This window comes from Argentina silus (assembly GCF_951799395.1).
Source record: "Argentina silus genome assembly, chromosome: 2".
NCBI lineage: Eukaryota > Metazoa > Chordata > Actinopteri > Argentiniformes > Argentinidae > Argentina > Argentina silus.
In genome coordinates, this window is record NC_139656.1 from 15,685,506 (window position 1) to 15,708,133 (window position 22,628).

Below are 22,628 nucleotides of genomic sequence, written 5' to 3' on the forward strand. Positions count from 1 at the left end.
TCTACTGTCCTTCTCTGTTGACCGCTGTTTGATCTCAGAGGAGATAACACTAAGAGAAAACCTACTGTCTGCATTCTGTGGCTTCTTAAGAGGGTTAGCCTGTGTTTTGCTCTTTCTCTGATCCTTCTACTCCCCCGCCATTTTCCCAAGGATTCCCGGAGAGGCTCTTTACCCTGCTGGCCACAGTTCACCACATAATACCCTGTCACACTGAGGACAGTAAACTCTAAACTATTATCTACCCCCACCCCTCCCATGTGTGTACGCCTACTGAGGACACTTCTTCCCACAAGAGAAAACATAAGCTAACTGTTCATAATAGTACTAGCTCCATATCTAAATACCATGTGCAACACTGAAGATATTATATTACTCAAACAATGTTAACAGTTTGTCTAAAAATCAAGATTACATTAAAAAACAGGAGTTGTTTGCATCAGTGAAGACTGTACTGTCAAAGTATCATTTAATATGGAAATAAAATTAAAACCTTAGCCAAGACCACACTAAGACCAACATTTACCTCTGGTACTGTAACCTAAAACTGGCACACTGAGACTGAACCAGCCCATGCAGATGAATAATGCAGTGAGGTAATGGCATGTCTGCTGTGACCTCAGGCTTGGGTTAACTCCCTTGTATCACTCACATCCCTCCAACTCTTCTCTGCTTCACTCGCATGCTAACTAATCATGTGTGGGTCAGTTGGTAAACTGAAATATTCTACTCAAGTAGAAGTACTGTTACTTAAGTGAAATTTTACTCAAGTAAAAGTAAACATTTCGTAAATAACTCGAGTACAAGTAAAAAAGTAGCTTATAAAATCTACTTAAGTAAAAAATAATTTGCTTTACTTCAAAATCAAACATTAACCCTGATTATTGCATTTCATCATTATCGAAATTCAATTTGTTCAGATTTTGTGTGCAGTCTCGCTATTGAATATGATAGGTCGGCAAATTCTGGTATGACATCATTGTACTCTGTAATAGATACAAAATACTCAGATAAGTAAAAATCTTTGACAGAACAATTTTGACATGAATTTACATGTATTAATGCAGTAGTTAACATGTATAAACCATTTAGTAATGCATTTGCGAAGAAGAATGAGAGTCGAGTCATACCTTCAACACTCCTCAGAGCTTTATTTGGATGTCACCATTACAGAGTCATACTTAGTCAATGACACAAGGTTGAGTGAATTTCACAGAGGCATGGTGGGTGTATGATTATGAAACAATGTGTGACTCTGACCTTTGAGGGAGGTGTAAGATAAGCAGAGGGTTGAAAAACCCACACTTTCAATTGTCCAAATCCATTGGCTATCTAAACCCACTAACATATCCTTGTCACATAACAATGGAAATTTATACTACAAAAACTTGAGACAAACCTGAAACAAAAGAAATTCCAATTCACTAGAACGATACACTGGTAACAACTAATATCAGATGTTGTTTATTGTTCAAACTGTCACTTACTGTACTCTAGCTATTTGGGAGGGAAAATAACAGAGGTGACCTCTTGAATAGTACATGAAAACATGGTATCAGGATGAACAAGCAGCTTTGAGTTTGGTAGTATCCCATCCTATACCGCTAATTTCCTTGAAGCATCTATAGAAGAGAACACAGCCTCTATATTAGATAGAAAAGTGAACTCAACCATAGTACTGCAGGAACACCAAGCAACAGGAATGGAGATTAGAGAGGTTTATTCACTGTACTGTTGGATTTGTAGGCTGCCTCCATGTGGAATCAGAGATGGAAGATGAGAGGCACCCACTGCCTTTTATGGGATAGGTCCACTCCACAGTACACACACACACACACACACACACACACACACACACACACACACACACACACACACACATCAACCTGTTCCTCTTGAAACTGTACATCTGAAGAGGCAATCCCACTCATTCCATACACATTCAACACATTCTCACGGACATCACCATCAACACGAATATCAATCTGATCGTCAAGTCCTTTTTTTCTGGGCCAATAAAATCCAACAGATTCAAAACAATTCCCCTGAAAATATCTCCTCCTCAAAATCCTTAGCGGTACATTCATTCAAAGCATTAACATTCCATCGCAGAATCTGATAGAGACCAGAAGTGGCAGCTTCATTTTGGGGGGTCCTCCTTCTGACTGAACCAGTCGGTCCAGAACGTTAATCCAGTCAACTAGTGAGGCAGTCTGCTCTAAATAGCCATGTCAGTGAAGTCACGCCTTGTGAACCCCTTCTGCAAAACAGAAGAGAAATGGCCACGAGCCAGATTACTTGTCATTTTCAGTGATGAGGGTTAGGGCAATAAGATTTAAGACTCTTGTTTTGTTATTGTGTGAGACAAAGAGGGCACAAAGAAGGGACAAACATTTTTTACAGGTGTCAGCTGAAGACACATAGGGAAAAGACAGAGGCATCATCTGGCAGGAGACAATAAGACCACTCCCAGTCCCAGCATTCCACTGACAGTTAGATTCCACACATTCCATCTCTCTGACCAAGGATGAAAGGCCACTTCAGACAGAAGCCACAGGACAAACTGAACATATGAAAGAGGTTTACTAGCACACAGTTGAGAGTGAAAATGAAGGCAAATGAAGGCAAATGAATACAAACAAATGGCTACTAGACAACTAACAAACAAACCACATACAACCTAACACAAACAAAACATGCCAGGTTACCACTAACCACAACACTCATACACACACAAACACAGAGATATAGACACAAACATAAATGGATCGATGTGGGAAAAATGTGTACAGAAATAAAATGAAATCAGAAATAATGCAGACAGAAAACACACACAGGGATTATGCCACTGGATCAGTTAGGCTCCTCTATAAAAATACTAAATTCTCTCCTTGTGGTTGACCAAGCCTCAACCTTCAGGTGTTTTACTGACCTTGTCAAACCATTCCAGTAAAACCCCTGAAGCAAAGCAAACTGTAAAAGGAGAGTCTAAAATACGTAAACTCTAACTGATTATTGGTTTGTCATAAACTCTCACTGGTAACTGCATGAGCATGATGATTCCTTCAAGCCACAGCAAAATTCACTTCCACGAAAATGTAATCATTAACAGCTTAAGAGAAAATATTTGCATTTGCTGTGCCAAAGGACCATGGGGGACATCTGAGGCATTCAAGGGGGAAGGAGGAGGTGAAGGAGGGGAGAGGGGGGCTGGAAACTACAGGGAGAGAGAACGGGTGGGGATATGAAAATAACATAAAACATCTGGACAAGACAAAAGGTCAGAAGGCCATGCACAATAGCGAGAGACCAAAATGACTCCCCCAGTTTCCTGACCTCAAGTTTAATCTTTCATGATTTCTGTGCTAAGGTGTACTAGTTATTGCCCTCACCTGTTTGTAGTCCTTGTGTAGCTTGTTGTACTGGAACATGTTGCATAGCACTGTGGAAGCAGCCTTGGCAGCCTTCAGCTTCCCTGAGCTACAGTAGCACACGCAGCCAAACAGGAAATTGCCAATAAGCAGCAGAGGCAGTGAATAACAAAAACAAAAACACAGATGAAACATAAAAAAAAAGATTGATTGCTTACAATCCTATTGTCATGGGACGTCTTAATGGCAACCAGTGAGGCAGTGAATGACATAACAAAACAGAATGTCCAGACAAAAAAGTCACTGCTTACTAACCTGTTGTCATGGGAAGTCTTAATGGCAACCAGTTTTGGGAGGCCATCAAAGTAGGAGATGTCTCTGGCGGCCAGGGAGCTACCAGTGACAAGGTTGTTGAGGGCTCCACATATGTTAATGACCACTTCACTGGAGGGTTCCTTCTGGTGGCCATCGCTGGGGAGCTTGGCCACTAGTACGTTAATTACCTTAGTAGCTTGAGAGGGGAAAGAGAAAGCAAGATAAGCATAAAGAACATTGAAGTTATCTGAAGCCTGCCCTATTTGACGAATTTCCGCCTATAAACCATGCCCATACTGTTATACTACTTATAACAGTAGAAATATGATGATCAGATGCAAAAGCATGCCATTTAATAGGTAACACATTGAAGTTTGTGTGGATATGCTCAGATCATAGTTCAGAATAACATGACAAGGAGACATGACAAGTGCAAATAAAATATCTGAAATGTATTTTTTTCATTTTCAAAGTCGTCTTCCACAGAACATTGACAAGCCTACTACAGGTCATAAGAGCTGAAGGCACTTCATGGTGCCTCAGCAACTTCTCAATAACGTGTGTGCACAATAATTGTGTTGCTACTGCTAACAGAAAGTTATAGGCCTTTTGTGAGTGGTTCCCTTGAAACCTCGCTTTACTTTCTTTTAGAACCATAGAGATCTGCAAAGATTAGAAAAATCTATAAAACCTATCAATCCACCCAACTGTAGAAAATTCTGTATGACTATCAAAAAACAACAACACATAAATCAACTATATACAATAAAGCACAGTAATATGAACAATAATCACCTTCTCACCTCCTGATTTGAAAATCACATCCTGTTGACCCAGATATCGTTCTCATTGGCTACAAGCCAATGTTTCACAGCCTGTAGCTACAAGTGTCTGCTTCAACACAGAGAACATTGTAAACTGGCGTATACAGCACGCTTTCCATGGAGTGACTTGTGTTGCGCGTTTAGAGTGCTCACACACTCAATCTGTGTCTGATCACAGCATAACTATGCTGGTTATGTTTATGACAACCTAATAAATAACTACATACCCTATATATGAGGTCTGATCAAACACAGACAGTGGTTAATGTTATGACATGTTTGTTGTTTGAAAAAATTAAACGCAAAATCAACATCTCAACACTTAGGCTGTAGATTCACTTAATTTTCACAGAAAACAACATTGACCTGCTACTTATAACCAATAGACTGTCCTGTTTCAACCAGTACCAAACATGTGTATGTTCTCTAATATTTTTTAGTATTCAGAACAATCCGATTGTTGGCAGTCTCCATTTTGGGTTGCTGCGAGTGGAAGCGCTGCCCATATGTGGAAGGTGATGTCATTTGTGCCATCACCAAAAACAAAGATGTTATAGCACCATTAGCAAGCCAAGATTCCCACCTTTCCAGTGACATATGGCATTAAGTGACTGATCAGACATCTAAACATATCAAATTAAAACAGAGATTGGGCCCGCAATTGGTCCCATCCAGTTTAAGAGGTGTCTCACCACTGTGATGGGTTATTTTATGCACAGTATGAGGTGTATGGAGACAGGGTTGTGGGTGGAAGGGACTATACAGAAACAGTAAGGGTGATTGACTTATTTTGCAATAGAAAGACTTGATGTTTGATAATTGTGGAATTGTGGGGTGAGGTTTCTGAGAGAGATAAAGATATAGTAGAATGGTACAGGTGTGGCTACTGGGGGGGGGTTGAGTCTCACCCATGTCATCCTTGTTCTTGCAGTGGCGGGACAGGTTCCTGAGGAGGCCCGTGAGGGAGCGCAGCTCCAGGTCACTGTGTGTCTGCAGGAGGTCCAACACCACAGGCAGCATCCGTTCCTGCTCCAGAGCTACACGGCTCAGCACTGACGCCCACTGATGCACAGACAGGGAGGAAGGGGGAATTCAACATTAATGGTTTTGGAGTTTGAGTACACACTAGTTCACAACTAATTATTAAACAAGTTTAATCTTAATGTTAGAATCTGTCAAACACATGTTCACCAAGAGAGGAAAGGGTGGCGAGGTCAATGGAATGTCCATGGAAAGTCCATGGAATTATGCAGTAACAGTATATATCATATTTTATGTTGGTCTGATTGTCAGTTGGAGATTAATAAAATATAAATAAAGTGAATCAAACTTGGTAGTTGGTATGAATGATGGGTAGACACAGGTCAGCCTGTGAGACGGGGCCTACCCTAGCCTCTCCGGCAGTGATGTTCTGCAGAGCTCCAGCTGCAGCTTCTCTCGTGGCTGTGTTTGTCTCACAGTGCTGCAGCACACGGTTATACAGCCCCACCACCTGGGGGTGCCACAGCCACTCTGCCCCCCTTGGCTGTTTCGCCACCTCTGAGAAGGTGGACAATTCCTGGTTCTGTCGCTATTAGAGATCAGGGAGAGAAAGAGGGGATAGGGTAGTTAGAGAGAGAGAGAGAGAGAGAGAGAGAAAGAAACTGAGACAAAGAGACACAGAGAGAGTGAAAGAAACAGAGAAAGACATTTTTTCTTTACCATAATTTTTTTCTTTACCATATTCTATATCCATTAAGGCTTGTATGAGAACATACAACTCTGGAAAAATTAAGAGACCACTCCAATTTCTTTAAATCAGCATCTCTACATGTATGGCAGCCATTCCATTCCAGTCTCTGTTGAATTCCAATACAGGCACACCTCATTCTACTTAATGAGGTACTGATTAGGTGATCACCTGAACCAAATCTTATTTAATGAGGAAAAGTTTAAAAACCACTGCTGTGGTCATCACTATCCTCTTGCAATATGACCAGCTGGATGGCAAAAACAGTGCTAGTAGTACCTCAAAAGTAAAAAAATAACCATGCCAAAAGAGTTTTGAGTGAGGAAAAGAAGGGTTCAATTCTGGCTTTACTGGCAGAGGGATACAGTGAGTGTCAGGTTGCTTCCATCCTTAAAATTTCAAAGACGGCGGTTCATAAGAACAAGGTCAAGCAGAAGACATTAGGGACAACAAAGCTACAGACCGGCAGAGGGCAAAAACGACTCTCCACTCACCGGGATGACCGCCAACTCATTCGAATGTCACTCAACAACCGTATGATGACATCAAGTGACCTACAAAAAGAATGGCAAACGGCAGCTGGGGTGAAGTGCACGGCGAGGACGGTTCGAAACAGGCTCCTAGGGGCAGGGCTGAAGTCGTGCAAAGCTAGAAAAAAGCCCTTCATCAACGAGAAGCAAAGAAGAGCCAGGCTGAGGTTTGCAAAAGACCATAAGGATTGGACCGTAGAGGACTGGAGTAAGGTCATCTTCTCTGATGAGTCCAATTTTCAGCTTTGCCAAACACCTGGCCGTCGGAGACCTGGAGAGGCCTACAAGCCACAGTGCCTCGCACCTACTGTGAAATTTGGTGGAGGATCGGTGATGATTTGGGAGTGCTTTAGCAAGGCTGGAATCGGGCATATTTGTCTTTGTGAAGAACGCATGAATCAAGCCACGTACAAAGTTGTCCTGGAAGAAAACTTGCTTCCTTCTGCCTTGACAATGTTCCCCAACTCTGAGGATTGTTTTTTCCAGCAGGACAATGCTCCATGCCACACAGCCAGGTCAATCAAGGTGTGGATGGAGGACCACCAGATCAAGACCCTGTCATGGCCAGCCCAATCTCCGGACCTGAACCCCATTGAAAACCTCTGGAATGTGATCAAGAGGAAGATGGATGGTCACAAGCCGTCAAACAAAGCCAAGCTGCTTGAATTTTTGTGCCAGGAGTGGCATAAAGTCACCCAACAGCGATGTGAAAGACTGGTGGAGAGCATGCCAAGACGCATGAAAGCTGTGATTGTAAATCAGGGTTATTCCACCAAATATTGATTTCTGAACTCTTCCTAAGTTAAAACATTAGTATTGTGTTGTTTAAAAATTAATATGAACTTTTTTTTATTTTCTTTGCATTATTCGAGATCTGAAAACACTGCATCTTTTTTGTTATTTTGACCAGTTGTCATTTTCTGCAAATAAATGCTCTAAATGATAATATTTTTATTTGGAATTTGGGAGAAATGTTGTCAGTAGTTTATAGATTAAAACAAAAATTACTCAAACACATACCTATAAATAGTAAAACCAGAGAAACTGATAATTTTGCAGTGGTCTCTTAATATTTTCCAGAGCTGTATATGTTTCAGTGGTCTTGATGTTAACCCTCCATTCACAGTCATTGGCGCTTATTGTTCCCCAAAGTAACATGATATTCCCCTTGGGTCTTCCTGGTGCATATGACACCCACCTCCTTTGCTTTCTTGCTCTGTGGTGTGAAACAGCCAATGGCCTCTCTCTCATGGGTAGCTCTGGCCCTAGTGGGCCCCTCCAGGCGCAGTAGTGCAGAGGGCGGGATTTCACTGTACAGCTGATAAGACAGGTTCCTGAGGACACACACTGCATTCTCTACCCCCTGCAGCAGAGAGAAAGACCGACTGAGAGAGAGAACACAGAGCTATTGTCTCTCAGAGCAGCATGAGTTACATAAGACACAGCACAGCAGATAGGGCTGAGCATAAACAGTTTGGCTCTGAAAGGTGAGTAAGCCATGGTAGCTGAATACACAGTGCAATTGATGGGGTACTGTGCAGCCATATTTGTGAGGTATCTCACTCTGACTACTCGATAAATGAGACTTGTTTGATTTGTCTAATTTAATCAGGAAAAAAGTTGAAACAGAGACATGCACCAAATATTAGCAATACAATATACTAAAATACATTTAAAAATTGAGCCCCGGGTAGAACAAGCAGAGCTGAGAAGGCAGAGCTGAGCTGAGGCTTACCTTGTCCTCTGCCTTCTCATCCTGGATGGAGTGTTGGATGTAGGCGACCAGAGAGTCCACCAAGCCTCGCATCTCCCTCATCAGCTGTCTCGTCCTCTCATTCACTGAGCTCAGGTTCCTGGGGGATGAAGAAGAAGATAGAGACATGTTGTGTGTGTGTTTGTCCATTTGTGGCAGTATGTATATCTCTATCAGCCGATGTGTGTAAACATAGATAATGTAGCTAGATAAGTATTGCTACCTCAGGCACCCTGTAGTGTTGTAGAAGATGTCTGCCTCAGATGGACTCTGATGGATCAGGCCAGAGTCCCACCCGCTGCACAGAGGCACCAGTACTCTTTCTGTCAGCTCAGGCAACGTCTCTCTGGCCAGCTTCTCCTTCAGACTGTCCTTAGATGACAGGTTCCACAAAATACCTGCAGGAGAGGAGGAGAGAGAGAGGGTCTGGCACTGGTAGATTCATACTGGTCAATAAAAGATTAGCATTTGCAATAGACTGAATCCTGACCAGGATGGCATTTGGAGACTTATAACTTACTACATCTAAAGGATTCACAAAGAGAATCTGTGACATGCTATATAATGCCAGAATAGAACTTGCAACAGTCTAAAGGCTAACATAGCCTATAGATAAGATATGATAGAATATATCAACCATCACATCCTATTTCACCACAGACTGATTCAACCAGCCACACACTCTCCAATCAGAGCAGCACACTCTCGCTCTCTGAAGTGCCATTGACCCTGGGGAATGTTCAAACAGAGGATCCAGGAATTTCAAGGACTGTTTACTCAGTGAAGGAGATAGCCCCGACTCAAACGAAAGACAAAGGCTGCTGGGAAATGATGCCAGTCCTTTCAATGGCTAAGGCTCAAGGATCAGAGTTTCCTCAAATTACAGGGCATTCTTTACTTCCCAGGTTGACCCACTTACAAGGCAATCGCTATCTGGCTCCTAAACCGAATCACTGCTGAGCTAATCACATTTATAAATATACTCAATATACCTGTAGACTTGCACAATCTGCAAAACATTACAAAGACGTTTACCCGTATCACTGAATGATCCTCAGCATCTCATATGATTTCTGTTCTAATGTCCAAACAGTTAATATAGCACTCTAACTACCATGGTCTCTCTAGCATATTTGTACCATATTTCCATAACATAGTTCTACCAATGACCATACCAGTGATGTTCTTGCGAAGTTCCTCGTCAGGTTCCTTCAGGGCGCTGATAAGTTTAGTGATACCCCCAGCCTCTATCAGAGTCGCCTTGTTGTCCATGTTCTCATAGATGAGGTTGCGTGTGGCACCGGTGGCATAGCGCTGGACCTCTTGGCTCTCACTGCTGAACAGCTGCACCAGGGCAGGGATCCCCTTCAGCAGACGCACCTGGCCACGTGGGTCAGGGGGAGGCAAGCAGGTGGATCACTGACTACTGTATACTGCACATTATTATTAGGCTGATTTGAACCATAACATGAAACACAACACAACAAACATAATATTATAGTAATCTCATAACATGACAAACATTATTAAAACAGCATATTCAATTTTTATTTTTATTTTTTTTGTTGTTGTTGTAACAATATGGTTGTATATGTCATATTCTGGGCAATGAAATTCTGATAGATACAGTCATTTAGATTGTGAATGGCCAATTACCTGATGGACTTGAATGAAATGAGCTGTTACCTGGTTCTTGGCATCACTGCTATGGTAACACTGATGCTGGATGTAGGCTGCTCCCAGCACCTGCATGGCCGTGTCAGATATGGAGAGGTAGCTGACCGCTGTGGCCATGTCTAGACTGTGCATCCTGTATGCACAAACACACACACACACACACACACACACACACACACACACACACACGGAAGGCAGAGAGAGGGGAGGTTAAAACCTATTAAAGTTATACAACTAATTGTGTGTATGCCTGAGTCTGTTCATGTGAGGTTGGATGTTTTTCTATGAGATTTGGACAGTAAAGGGCTAGTGTACACACATCCAAAAACATGGCCAGATGCAGGGTACAAAACAATAGCAATGAAGAAAGAAAATACACGCACACTCAATCCTGCTCCTATGGGACACCCAGACACATGAGAAGAATACAGTGTACAGGTATTTTCATTTTCCTTTATTAGGTTAGGACAGGGCACGCATCTCTCACCCTCCCAGTTTCGTGTTGCTGTCAGCTGAGTCCCTGCCCCCGTCAGGCACGTCTATGCCTTTGCCCACACTCTTCATACTTCGGAGGGAGGCTGCCCGTCGTAGGGAGTTCTGGTACTGTGCCCCTCCAAATACACTGCTGGAGCCCCCACCACCTGACACCTGCTGCCAATGACCCGACCCTGAGCTCAGGTGCTGCTGCTGTCTGTTATTGATGCGACTGATTGTGCGGTGGGCGGGGCCTTTGTAGGAGTGCTGGTACAGCTCCGCCTCCCTCCATCCTCCACCACCGCCTCGTGCCAGGGTCCCGCTGAGGGTGCGCCGCATGGTCTCCGGGGCGGGTATGCCTCCATGGTAGGAGTGGCACTCAGAGACCATGCCATCCCCTGCCACCCAGCTGGCGACGGCGGAGGGCTGTGGGTGCTTGGGCAGGGGCAGGGTGAGCAGACCCAGAGAGGCTGCCTCCTGATCAGCCTGGCACACAGACCTGGACCTGGTGGTGCGTGCCCGGCTGGTCTGGTAGCCGCCCAGGTGGATGTCGTCATGGTGATAGTAGGCAGTGTTGGCGCCTGCTGCCTGGCTCATTCTGTACCTGTGGCTGGTCTCTACGGCGGAGCGAGATGAGAACCCTCCAGAATACTGAGACTGGGGGGGCACCTGAAGGACAGACAGAGAGAGAACTACAATATAGCCCTAGATTATCTACATAGTTTGCTTAGAAAAGCAATCCATTGGCTCGATTGTGCTGGGCAAATCAAGCGCATCAAACTTAAGGTAATGAAAAGAAAACAATGCTATTTTGACCCAGGTCTGCTCTTTTGTTTTGCCTAATGTTGAGGTTATGAGTTGGATGTTTTTTAGCTGCTCCAAGCAGAATCCTGTTGAGAGGTTCTTGTGGCTGTGCCTCAGCTTCTAAACTTAGTCATGGAGGGATCCTGTGAAATACTGCATGTATGTGAGGCCAGGGTGCAGCTGTGAAGTGTGTCACTGTGGAAGGACTGTGGAGCTCATCACCCATCTATCAAATACACCTCTCGTACCCTGTTTTTTTATCACAGACAGGGGTCATAGAGCATTCAGAAGGAAAAGCAGGACTTTGAGGCTGTTGGAGTATTGGTGATTTATTATTAGGGGAAAAAACAACAAACAGGATATGAGACCATACTCACAGCCATTGTCCTGCTCCCTGTGTTGTATATCATGGATTTGGAGCTGAATCCACCAGGGTTGTAGGAGTTGTATCTCATTGTGGATGAGCCACTGTGGTCTACATGTGGATATAGAAGTAGACCATGTCTTAGACAGTGAATGAAACAACAACTTCCTACATATAATGTTACATTTGCTTTGCCATATCATACTGTATGTATTATATAGTATCTTGCAAGACACCTGGTCATCTTTGGGTAAAAAAAACAATGACTCAAATCCAAACCTTATTTTTTGGTTGTACGAAAATATTGTTGTACCAAACTATCATACTGTAACCCTAACCCTTCTGAATGAATCATGAAAGAATAGAATACAGTCGGTCCAAGATTTCATAGCTGGCACCAAAAGACCTCAATCTGCTGAGAAAATATTCTGCTGTTCTACTTTTGACCAATCAAAGTCTACATGGACATCCCAGGATAGGGTTAGATAATCTAAGTGAACTCTACAGCATTTAAAGGACTTCTGCATTTAAAGGACACTCATTTAAAAACCTTTGTAACCTGCTCAGATGACCATTTTCTCTGTGTCACAGGTTTCTAAGACTGCAGCACAGTCCACCATCCACGTCTTATAACCATACAACACCGTCAAAGATCCTCTACCATACACTAAGAGAAGAAACAGATGTAAAAATGTGCACAATACCTCAGGTTTAAGGGAGGGGGTTAGCTAGAAACTGGAGCTGCACTCATGAGATACAACCATTGAGGGAGGAACCAGGATGATGTCAGACTAATCAAGAAGCAAGCTAGCATACCTCTGGGTTAGACCCTTTGTTATGAAGTAAATGGGAACTGACACTGGCCTCATTCATACCGCCAAAATGCTAAAAGCATAATGACCACTAGATGAATTAGCTAAAGCTAAACTAGCTCACTCTGTGTATTGAGGGTTAACTCTGTGAATAAGTGGGAGGATTGCATGCCTGAGGGCTGACACTGAACAGACAAATTCTGCCAGGTCAAAGGTATGTGTACTACAGTCACAGAAGACAGTTAAAATAAACAGATTTACTTAAATAGTGTTCATCTGAACTATCTAGAAATCTCTTTAAGATAACTGTTAGGAAGGAAACCAAAGGGGAGCTTTGTTGGGTTAGTTTGATGAACAGAATTGGCTCTGTCCAGCTTGCCAGCATGGTCCGTTCTACACTTTGCAGGTTAATGTTACACTATCTTCCCTCTGTCTAGGACATTGGGTCATAGAAATGAGCTTTTCCCTATGTGTGTAGTATATGTATATGCTCTACAGTATAACCATGGCAACAGTGGGATGTCTCTCTTTTGTATAATGTCGTCATGCAAGTAATTTGAGATTATGTTATCTATAGTACCCCTTTTAGGTTGAGTAGCCTAACCTACAGTACACTTCTCTCCAATAATCATATTCCCTACAGTACTTCCCCTCCACAATAAGTCATTATATGAGTTGCAAGACACACGCACATGTGTATGCACTAGGGTTAGGCCTATATTCGATATATTGAATATCGTGATCTTTGGTACATAACATATTGTTCTCTTACAGAAAACACTCTGCAAAAGTGCTTAAACTTTTGCTCACGCTGGCATGTCTCCACTATACTTCAGCAATGAACGATGTTATTATATATCATGATATTTTCTAAAGTAATATTGTGAATAGGAAAAGGTGGATATCACCCATCCCAAGTGCCCACGCACACGCACATGCACATGCACACACACACACACACACACACACACACACACACACACACACACACACATACACACACACACACACACACACACACACACACACACACACACACACATTCTTACACACACTCAAACACAAATTTAATGGGAGAAGGTACTGTACTTGCTGCTGAATGAAATGTATGTTTTCAATCAAATACGTCTCTTAATTAAAGTTTATTACTATAATCAACTGCCTCGTTTTCCAAACCACTTTTTTTTTCTCCTACTTATTGCAAAACATAGGCAGGCAGTTGAGTGATTTATAAGTTGGTGTTACACGTTCGTCTTCCAGATACACCATCTGGCCACAATACCCAACCCAACCCCAGCCCACTCAACCCTGTCCAAAATAGAACATGAGCTGAGTAGCTCAGGCCACCGATAACCATTCTGAAGAGCTGAATGGACAGGAATTTTCCATACATCAGAGGATACAATGAGGATTTTGAGATTAAGTCAGAAATGTGTTTTTTTTACCAGAGTTTGAAGTTATAGATAGCCACTACAACTAGCAAGTTTGATGACAATACTGTCAAGCAGATTTAGCATGTATTTGTACATCTTGAAGGTTTTTCATAGGTTTTAACAAATTACTGTTATGACGAGTTGTGTTCTATAACCTACATTGTTACTGTACATGGATGGGACTATCTGAGCGACTCAATTGGAAAGAGAATACAACATTTCAACCGCAGTAACATAAGGTAAACAATACAGACACCAAGTGAACTGTCAGGTAATATTCATCTTAAATTGTCATGCTCAACACGTGTCCCACTAAACCACCTGCCTGAGGCTGTCATTTTAGTTTTCACTCTTGTAAAGGAGGTCACTCTCTAAACCGAGCAACCAGTTTCAGGAATCCTGTGAGAAAATGCCCCTCCAATTAGTCCTAAACTTAAAATAATACTTTTAAACCCATAAGTGCTATATTATCCAGCACAATGTTCAGAAGATCAGACTGAATATTTGTTTTTGTATTTTGTCACTTATGGGCCATGGCTGTATACTGACTGACTGTCACTTTCTTCATAAGCATGGGTATAATCGTAGTAGGCTTCAATTTCACACTGTGCTATAGAATCCAGAGCCTCAAGGTACCTCAAGAATGCCAAACCAAGGGAATTGCTCTCATGGTAGGAATAATATATATTTATATGCACTAATATGGTAGTAATAAGGTAGTAATAGTGACTTAATTATGTTATTCAGAATTACACATATTGTAAACTGCTAAGAGAAGAGGACTTCTCATACACTATAGTACATAATCACTATAAATTCAATTCAATTCTGCGGCATGAACGATCAGCTCTATGCTGAATGGAATTGTCTTGGCATATGGACATACCCATGGCTGAAGCTATGTGAGGAATACTGGTCAGATCTATTGTTTTGCAGTCCAAATGCCTGCAAGGCTTTGTTTTAATGACACCACTGAGGGAGGAAGGTCTAAGTTTTACTCTGTTGGAGTGTGTCCAAAGGCGAAATCACTGTCTGCAAATACGCTCTCATTTACTCATAACAATTCGATGTGATTAACAGAGGGTGGGTGTCAGTCTCATACCATTCAACTAAATGCTTTGTATACCAGTCACTCAAGAGTAATATCCTCCTTGCTGGTTGATAGCTCATCTGCAGTGGACCACTGCCCAAGCAAGCCCCTAACTGAAAAGCTTTGTATCAGAGCAGTTTCAACAGGACTTGTTTCACTGATTAGGACAAAATATTATTACGTGTATATATATATTATAATACGTATTATATATGTATTATTTACAGTTATAATACTCATTTACATTGACTGGTTATGTACCAATGCACAATCCACATTTAAAATATGTATGTGTAGGATATCAAAGTGAAAACCATTGATCATTATCATTATCAAGAGCTTCAACCTATGCTGGACTAAAGGGCATCCTCCACAAGCGAGTCATTTATGGAATTTCAGAGGTTTTCCACATGCGTATCTTATCTGGTCTCCGCACACAGTTTTGAAATGAATGTGTAACGCAGATGAATAAACTTTCCAACGTTTGCATAAATCAATAGATATAAATGTGCCCACCTAGGGAGACGAGGTGCGAGCCGTTCAACCGTGGAAGAGAGGAGGACTTCTTTTCGGCAAGGCGCATCTGGACTTGTTGCTGTACCCTCTTTGCCTTTGCCATCTCGTCCGATATTGTACCCCCTGGTCCAATCTGTACATCGGAGGGGACTGCATAAGTGGTGACCGAAGTGTTGGGCTGCAGGGCAGACAGAAAGCAGCCTTCGGCGGCCACAATGGCACTCATTACGATACAAACAAAGAAATTCAAAAGGTAATCCTAAATGTGATTGAGGGATAGATAATCCTTCCTCAAAGAGAGTTCCTTGTTTGTTACTCTTGTGTAAATGACGCCCAGATCCTGGATAAAATTAAATAATCAGGCATTCAACTCTTATTATTCTAAGAGGCAGACAGGTAAACCGTGCCCCAGCACGACTGCACGCACGATGTTCTGCCCTTGGCAACCTTCTCTGTGGACTGAATAGTCAGTCAGATGCTTGTCCCGAGGCAAGCGCTAGGCGGAGTTTTTCTTCTGTTACGCACCCTCATAAACTTTTGCCATACGAATTAGATCAATTTCACTGCCGTATTTGAAACAAGATATGTCATTAGAAGTATACTGCAGTATGTCTTGTATCCTTCGTTTTACCATCATTGAGTTGATGTTGAATCATTGTTACATTTAATTGCTTGTGGATATTCTCTGAAGAACTCTAGGAGCCATCTAAGACCTTTAAACCATCTGCGCTATCTTGTCATTTTTCTTGGCCGTACAAAACCTATCGTAGTTTTAGGTATCTCTGATGTTATGCAAAGGCCTTAACATTTGAAACCACATCTAATTATCCATAATCGACCTCAATCTCAATCGAGGAATTAACTGGCTCACCGTCATAACAGATTTAGGTATCCTCAGTAAATATGGTCAAAAATGTTGTGTCCTCTTCAGTTAGCTCCAACCAGTCTGCTGTCTTTTTCTGAAATCTCAGCCCTTTTTGGGAGGCGGTTGTTTTAGACTGCAGAGTGCCTATAGTCTGAACCCTACCTTGTGTGCTCCCCCCCACACTGACCTGACGAAGATGAGAGGATGGGAAGTGTGTGTGTGTGTGTGTGTGTGTGTGTGTGTGTGTGTGTGTGTGTGTGTGTGTGTGTTGAGGGCATACAATTAACTGTAGCATGTACTCTGCGTCATGTACTATGTGTCTACTCAGGACCTGACTGCTCTCAATGATAATGTAGTGTGTGCAACTTCCTGTCTGATGACCCTGTCTGGGCCTGTCAAGGTAACTGATGGAAGAGTGTGTCAGCATGTGGCTCGAGGATGGTTGAAGATGCAACACACTGGGATCAGCTCTATGCTCTCTGTGCTGGTGCATTCAACCAGAAAAAACACTTCATGCATTCCCAAACATACAGTTAGGTCCGGAAATATTTGGACAGTGACACAATTTTCATAATTTTGGCTCTGTACACCACCACAATGGATTTGAAATTAAACAATCGAGATGCAATTGAAGTGCAGACTTTCAGCTTTAATTCAAGGGGTTGAACAAAAATATCGTATGAAACCATACCATTTTTATACACAGTCCCCTATTTTCAGGGGCTCAAATGTAATTGGACAAATTAACATAATCATAAATAAAATGTTCATTTTTTATACTTTGTTGAGAATCCTTTGCAGGCAATGACTGCCTGAAGTCTGGAATCCATGGACATCACCAAATGCTGGGTTTCCTCCTTTGTGATGCTTTGCCAGGCCTTTACTGCAGCTGTCTTCAGTTGTTTGTTCGTGGGTCTTTCTGCCTTTAGTTTTGTCTTCAGCAAGTGAAATACATGCTCGATCAGGATGAGATCAGGTGATTGACTCAGCCATTGTAGAATATTCCGCTTCTTTGCCTTAAAAAACTCCTGGGTTGCTTTCGCAGTATGTTTTGGGTCATTGTCGATCTGTACTGTGAAGCGCTGTCTAATCAACTTTGCTGAATTTGGCTGAATCTGAGCAGACAGTATTTCCCTAAACACTTCAGAATTCATCCGGCTGCTTCTGTCTTCTGTCACATCATCAATAAACACTAGTGACCCAGTTTCATTGGAAGCCATGCATGCCCATGCCATCACACTGCCTCCACTGTGTTTTATAGATGATGTGGTTTGCTTCGTGCTTACTTTTTTCTTCCCATCATGCTGGTACAGGTTGATCTTAGTTTCATCTGTCCAAAGAATGCTGTTCCAATGCTGTTTAGATTTTTGGCAAAGTCTAATCTGGCCTTTTTATTCTTGAGGCTTATGAATGGTTTGCACCTTGTGGTGAACCCTCTGTATTTGCTCTTATGAAGTCTTCTCTTTATGGTAGACTTGGATAATGGTATGCCTACCTCCTGGAGAGTGTTCTTCACTTGGCTAGATGTTGTGAAGGGGTTTTTCTTTAACATGTGAAGGATCCTGTGATCATCCACCACTGTTGTCCTCCATGGACATTCAGGCCTTTTTGTGTTGCCACGCTCACCACTGTATTCTTTTTCTCTCAGAATGTACCAAACTGTTGATTTGGCCACTCCTAATGCTGCCGCTATTTCTCTGATGGATTTCTTTGTTTTTGCAGCGTAAGGATGGCCTGTTTCACTTGCAATGAGAGCTCATTTGACCGCATGTTGTGCATTCACAGCAACAGCTTCCAAATGCAAATGCCACACTTGGAATCAACTCAGACCTTTTACCTGCTTAATTGATAAAGAAATAACAAAGGAATAGCCCACACCTGTCCATGAAACTGTTTTTGAGTCAATTGTCCAATTACTTTTGGTCCCTTGAAAAAGAGGGGGCTACATATTAAAGAACTGTAATTCCTAAACCCTTCCTCCAATTTGGATGTGAATACCCTCAAATTAAAGCTGAGAGTCTGTTAAGCCCATATTCATATATAACTGTAACTTGAATATGTTTTGCTAAACAGCTAAAATAACAAAAATTGTGTCAGAGTCCAAATATATATATATACCTAACTGTATATCTCTCCCTTTGGCTGACATAAAGAAATGTACATTTATTATAGTCCTGAAGAGATTAGGGTTAGAGTCAAGACGTTCTTGATTTGATCTTGATCTGTACCTCTATCCTCTTTCAACTGTTTGTGATATTGACACAAGCTAAGCTGAATTCAGTCTTTCTCAAATCACACAGTTCTCAGTGGGCGCAAAAACAAGTGTTGGTGATGTCATCACATAGGCAGCTCTTTACTTTGAAATGATGACATCACATTGGGAGTCTCTCTGGCCCTGATTAGCCATTGGGTGGTCAAAATCCATTGCAACACTGCACTGAACTATCTGATACACACATTTCTTGTCATACACACCGGTAGACTGTTAAGGATGTTGATGTCTCCAGACACATCATAGACAAATAGAAACCTAGGAAAAGGGATTGAGCTGTAAACTTAGACAGTGTACTCTCCCTAAGAAAATAACCGCCACGGAGTGTGCTTTGGAACTAATACAACAGCAGCCTAACTGAGCCCTTGACTCTCATGGCAGGTCACAGAGAAACAGTAACCTAGCCTCACTGAGTATCTGACTTCATGAACGGTTGAACAAACCCTATTTTTCGGAGTTTGTAATAATAAGCAACCAATTTAGGTTTAGGAAAGCAGATCCAGTGGAGCTAGTTGCCAGTAACATAGGGGGATTGTGTTGGGAGCCCTAACAGGGCCTCATGCAGATAAAAACCCAGAACTAGTGTCTGACAAGCCATGAAGGAATGAGCCACTACTTCATTCTCACACTCATCTGTGCAAATTTGAGTGGGCCAACCAAAGCCAGGCAACAGTGTGGTCATGCAATGGGTTGTTTTCACTGCACTCTGAGATGTTAGCACCATTGTATCAGCATTCCAGTATCTTTCTGCTGACAAAGTCAAATACTGTATCTAGTTAGCTCTTTACAAAAAAAAAGCTGGTATCAAGTCATTGCTATTTAAGATAGAGTACATGTTGGCAGAGCGATTTCTGCATCAAAGTGTATTGCTGATATGTGCCTAATAGGTCTTTTTCATGAAGTATCAGGGCAATAATGCTATGGGGCAAACATGGTTTGTGGGTTATTGGCTACTTCTGTGAAAAAAACTGATGGTTGCTGACTTGCATGCTAATGTTGATGAACTGTGCTGATGAAAGCCAGATCATTCTCCCTAAGTTAAGGTCTTATCATTCTTCAGCTAGTTCAGCACTGCCAAAACCACATTTTGAATCAGGGACAGATAGGAGGTGCCAGGAGGTGCCTATAAATCAGACATGGCTGTCTGCTGTTCACAACAGTCATATCAGCGAACACACAGCTGTCAATCATATTCAGACTCCCGATGGGGGATCCCATCATCTCCTCTTCATTATTTCAGTGTCAGCTCCAGCACGTGTTTCTCACATGTTCCATTTTCTCACATGTTCCTAATGGGGAACACACCCATCTTGTCCTTCCAAAACAAACACACACACACACACACACACACACACACACACACACACACACACACACACACACACACACACACACACACACTTATCCTTTCACCTCTCTACCATGCCTTGTTACTCTGCATATCAAAAATGTGTGACATTTCTCATGCCAAGCATAAAATGTGTGATGACAATGTGTGTACCATCATCTCTGTGACTAAAGGACTTTCTTTTTGTCTGCTCGTCTGTCCTTTTGCAAGAGGACAGGTGTTTGTCATTTGTCCAAGGTAAACATGTCAGTGTGTGCTCGATGTCAATTGGGGTCACTCAATCCCTTTTACTGAGTGAAATAGTGATTCCTTAATGTGAGAGGATGGGTTTAGACCACAATGACTTACAGTATGTGTCAGGCTACATTATGATCCATGCCTGTAGGAAACCTGAATCTATTAAAACACATACCCTAACCCTAAATACTCAAAATACCTTACCAACAATAATTAAGGAGTATTTTGTGTGTGAAGTATCAACAAAGTATCTACTGACATTATATCAGTATGTTCATAATGGCATTGTGTTAGTGTGCATGGCTTCAAAGGGATTCTTTAAGCCAAAGGCATATTTAAAGCCTCACCTGGATCACATTGTGCATGGGCTGTAAAGACACACTGGAATCCATGAGAGCATAGAGGGAGCTTTCTTCTTCCTGGATACCCTTTGAAACAGTGACTGCACCCTTGCTAGAGCTAACTCTGAGATAACGAAGAGGAGATGATGGGATCACCCATCGGGGGTCTGAATATGATTGACAGCTGTGTGTTAGCTGATATGATTGTCGTGAACAAAAGCAGACAGCCATGAATATGCTCCACAGCCATTGGCTGAAAAAGCTGAGAGGCACTTAGGGCCTTATTCAGACTTTGTCCAATGACGCTTGTGCGTCATTCATTTTTACAAAAAGTATGCATGAAAATGTATCCATATTCAGACCTCAACTACGTACCTGCTTAACTCATAAGTTGATTAGAGTTAGTGGCTCTAAACTTATTCCACCTTTTCTCATGAGTAAAGTCCACGTAGCCAACACTGAATATGATCGAAGTCTGAATTTGCAAGATACTGTGGGCACACCCCTATTTTGGTGGAACCACACCCAGACGTGCAACTCACCATGGAGCATTTCATTCAGGAAATAATCCTGTAGTCTGAATAGCTCTCAACTGGACTAGTACGTCATTTTGGAATTAATTCCATTTTGCGCACGCCTTTATCTCAACTCTGAATAGGTCGGATAAAACATTTATAGTACATAGGCATGGCCCAAAACCCATGAGTGCATGATGTCAACTGATTCACATTGTTACCTTTCAGTCAGGTCCAGGATGAATGTTTCCCTAGCCATGGCTATCATTCAATATGACATAACACTCAAACTAGACCAACACAGTATCCATGCCATTGCATGGAGAATGAATCTTTTGTATGCATTAAGTGGATGCAATGTGGTCTTTGTTTAGTTTCTTTTAAAAGCATATGGACTCAAAACATAAGAAAGAGTAATACTCTTTCATTGTCCTTGTAAATGTCAATGCACTTGGAGACTCCCAAGTGCTACATTGACTACAGAGAGCCTACCCAAAAATACAGCTTGCCCTCTCTATAGAGTGGTGGTGATGGGTTGTCTCTCTTTGGCCCAGTGGTGCTGAGGGTCTTGCTGTAAGGCTGTTAAACGGTGCTGGTATGTGAGGAATCTCTGCAGCACTGGGAGAGGCCTCCTAATGGTGTCAGTAATGGCATAAATTATGTCAGTAATGGCCTGAGAGGGCAACCTGAGAGTACTTATAGAGTATACCACTCTGCTCTAAGCCAATGGGATGGCCAGATGGTCCTGTGCAAAGCTCTACTTATCTGTAGACTCTGGACTGTACATGTGTACTGTGTGGACATCCACTCTCATATCCTCATAGCCCTAGTTAGAGCCTCACCTCACCCTGGTCAGCACAGACTACAAGATGCCTGTGAGCCTGTCAACTTCTCTGGGAACATTCAGTTACAGTATTTGCACTTAAAATGGGGTAAAATTGAAGAAAAGTATAGAGGAACCTAAACATATCTATTTATAAACAGACAGTATTTTGGGCTATCCATAACATATTAAAGGTCAAGTATGTTGATTTTAGCTTTAAAATAGTTCTAAATGGCCATGATAAATCGGTTGCTATCAAGGAATGAGATCACATGATGAAGAACGTTCTGTGTCCAAACAAAGCGTTTTCTAAAATTGTGTGTCAGGTGGGACACTGGCCTTTATAAGCCTATTTTACATTTGGTTTGTTTACAAGGATGTTTACAAGGATATGCACATGTTTGGTGCTATTATTGAATATTAGGTCCCTATCTGGCAAAACTTTTCTCATTAATGATCTTACAGTATCTCAGAGCGCAAACTAGACTATATGTTTTATACTGAAACCTGGTTAAATATGAATGGGTCAGCTGCGCTT

At 42.1% G+C, this 22,628-nt stretch overlaps 1 protein-coding gene across 1 annotated transcript; it reads right to left on the reverse strand.

Annotated features, from left to right (window-relative positions):
* Positions 1 to 1,132: 1,132 nt before the first annotated feature.
* pkp3b (plakophilin 3b) lies at positions 1,133 to 15,915 on the reverse strand (the record flags this gene model as incomplete). Its single annotated transcript, XM_083665521.1, has 13 exons — positions 1,133 to 2,257; positions 3,390 to 3,477; positions 3,684 to 3,879; positions 5,416 to 5,569; positions 5,895 to 6,077; positions 7,965 to 8,129; positions 8,502 to 8,619; positions 8,743 to 8,917; positions 9,695 to 9,899; positions 10,206 to 10,329; positions 10,684 to 11,339; positions 11,852 to 11,949; positions 15,690 to 15,915. 13 exons carry the CDS (start codon positions 15,913 to 15,915, stop codon positions 2,216 to 2,218), a joined length of 2,430 nt encoding a protein of 809 aa, XP_083521647.1. The 3' UTR covers positions 1,133 to 2,215.
* Between the last annotated feature and the right edge of the window lie 6,713 nt (positions 15,916 to 22,628).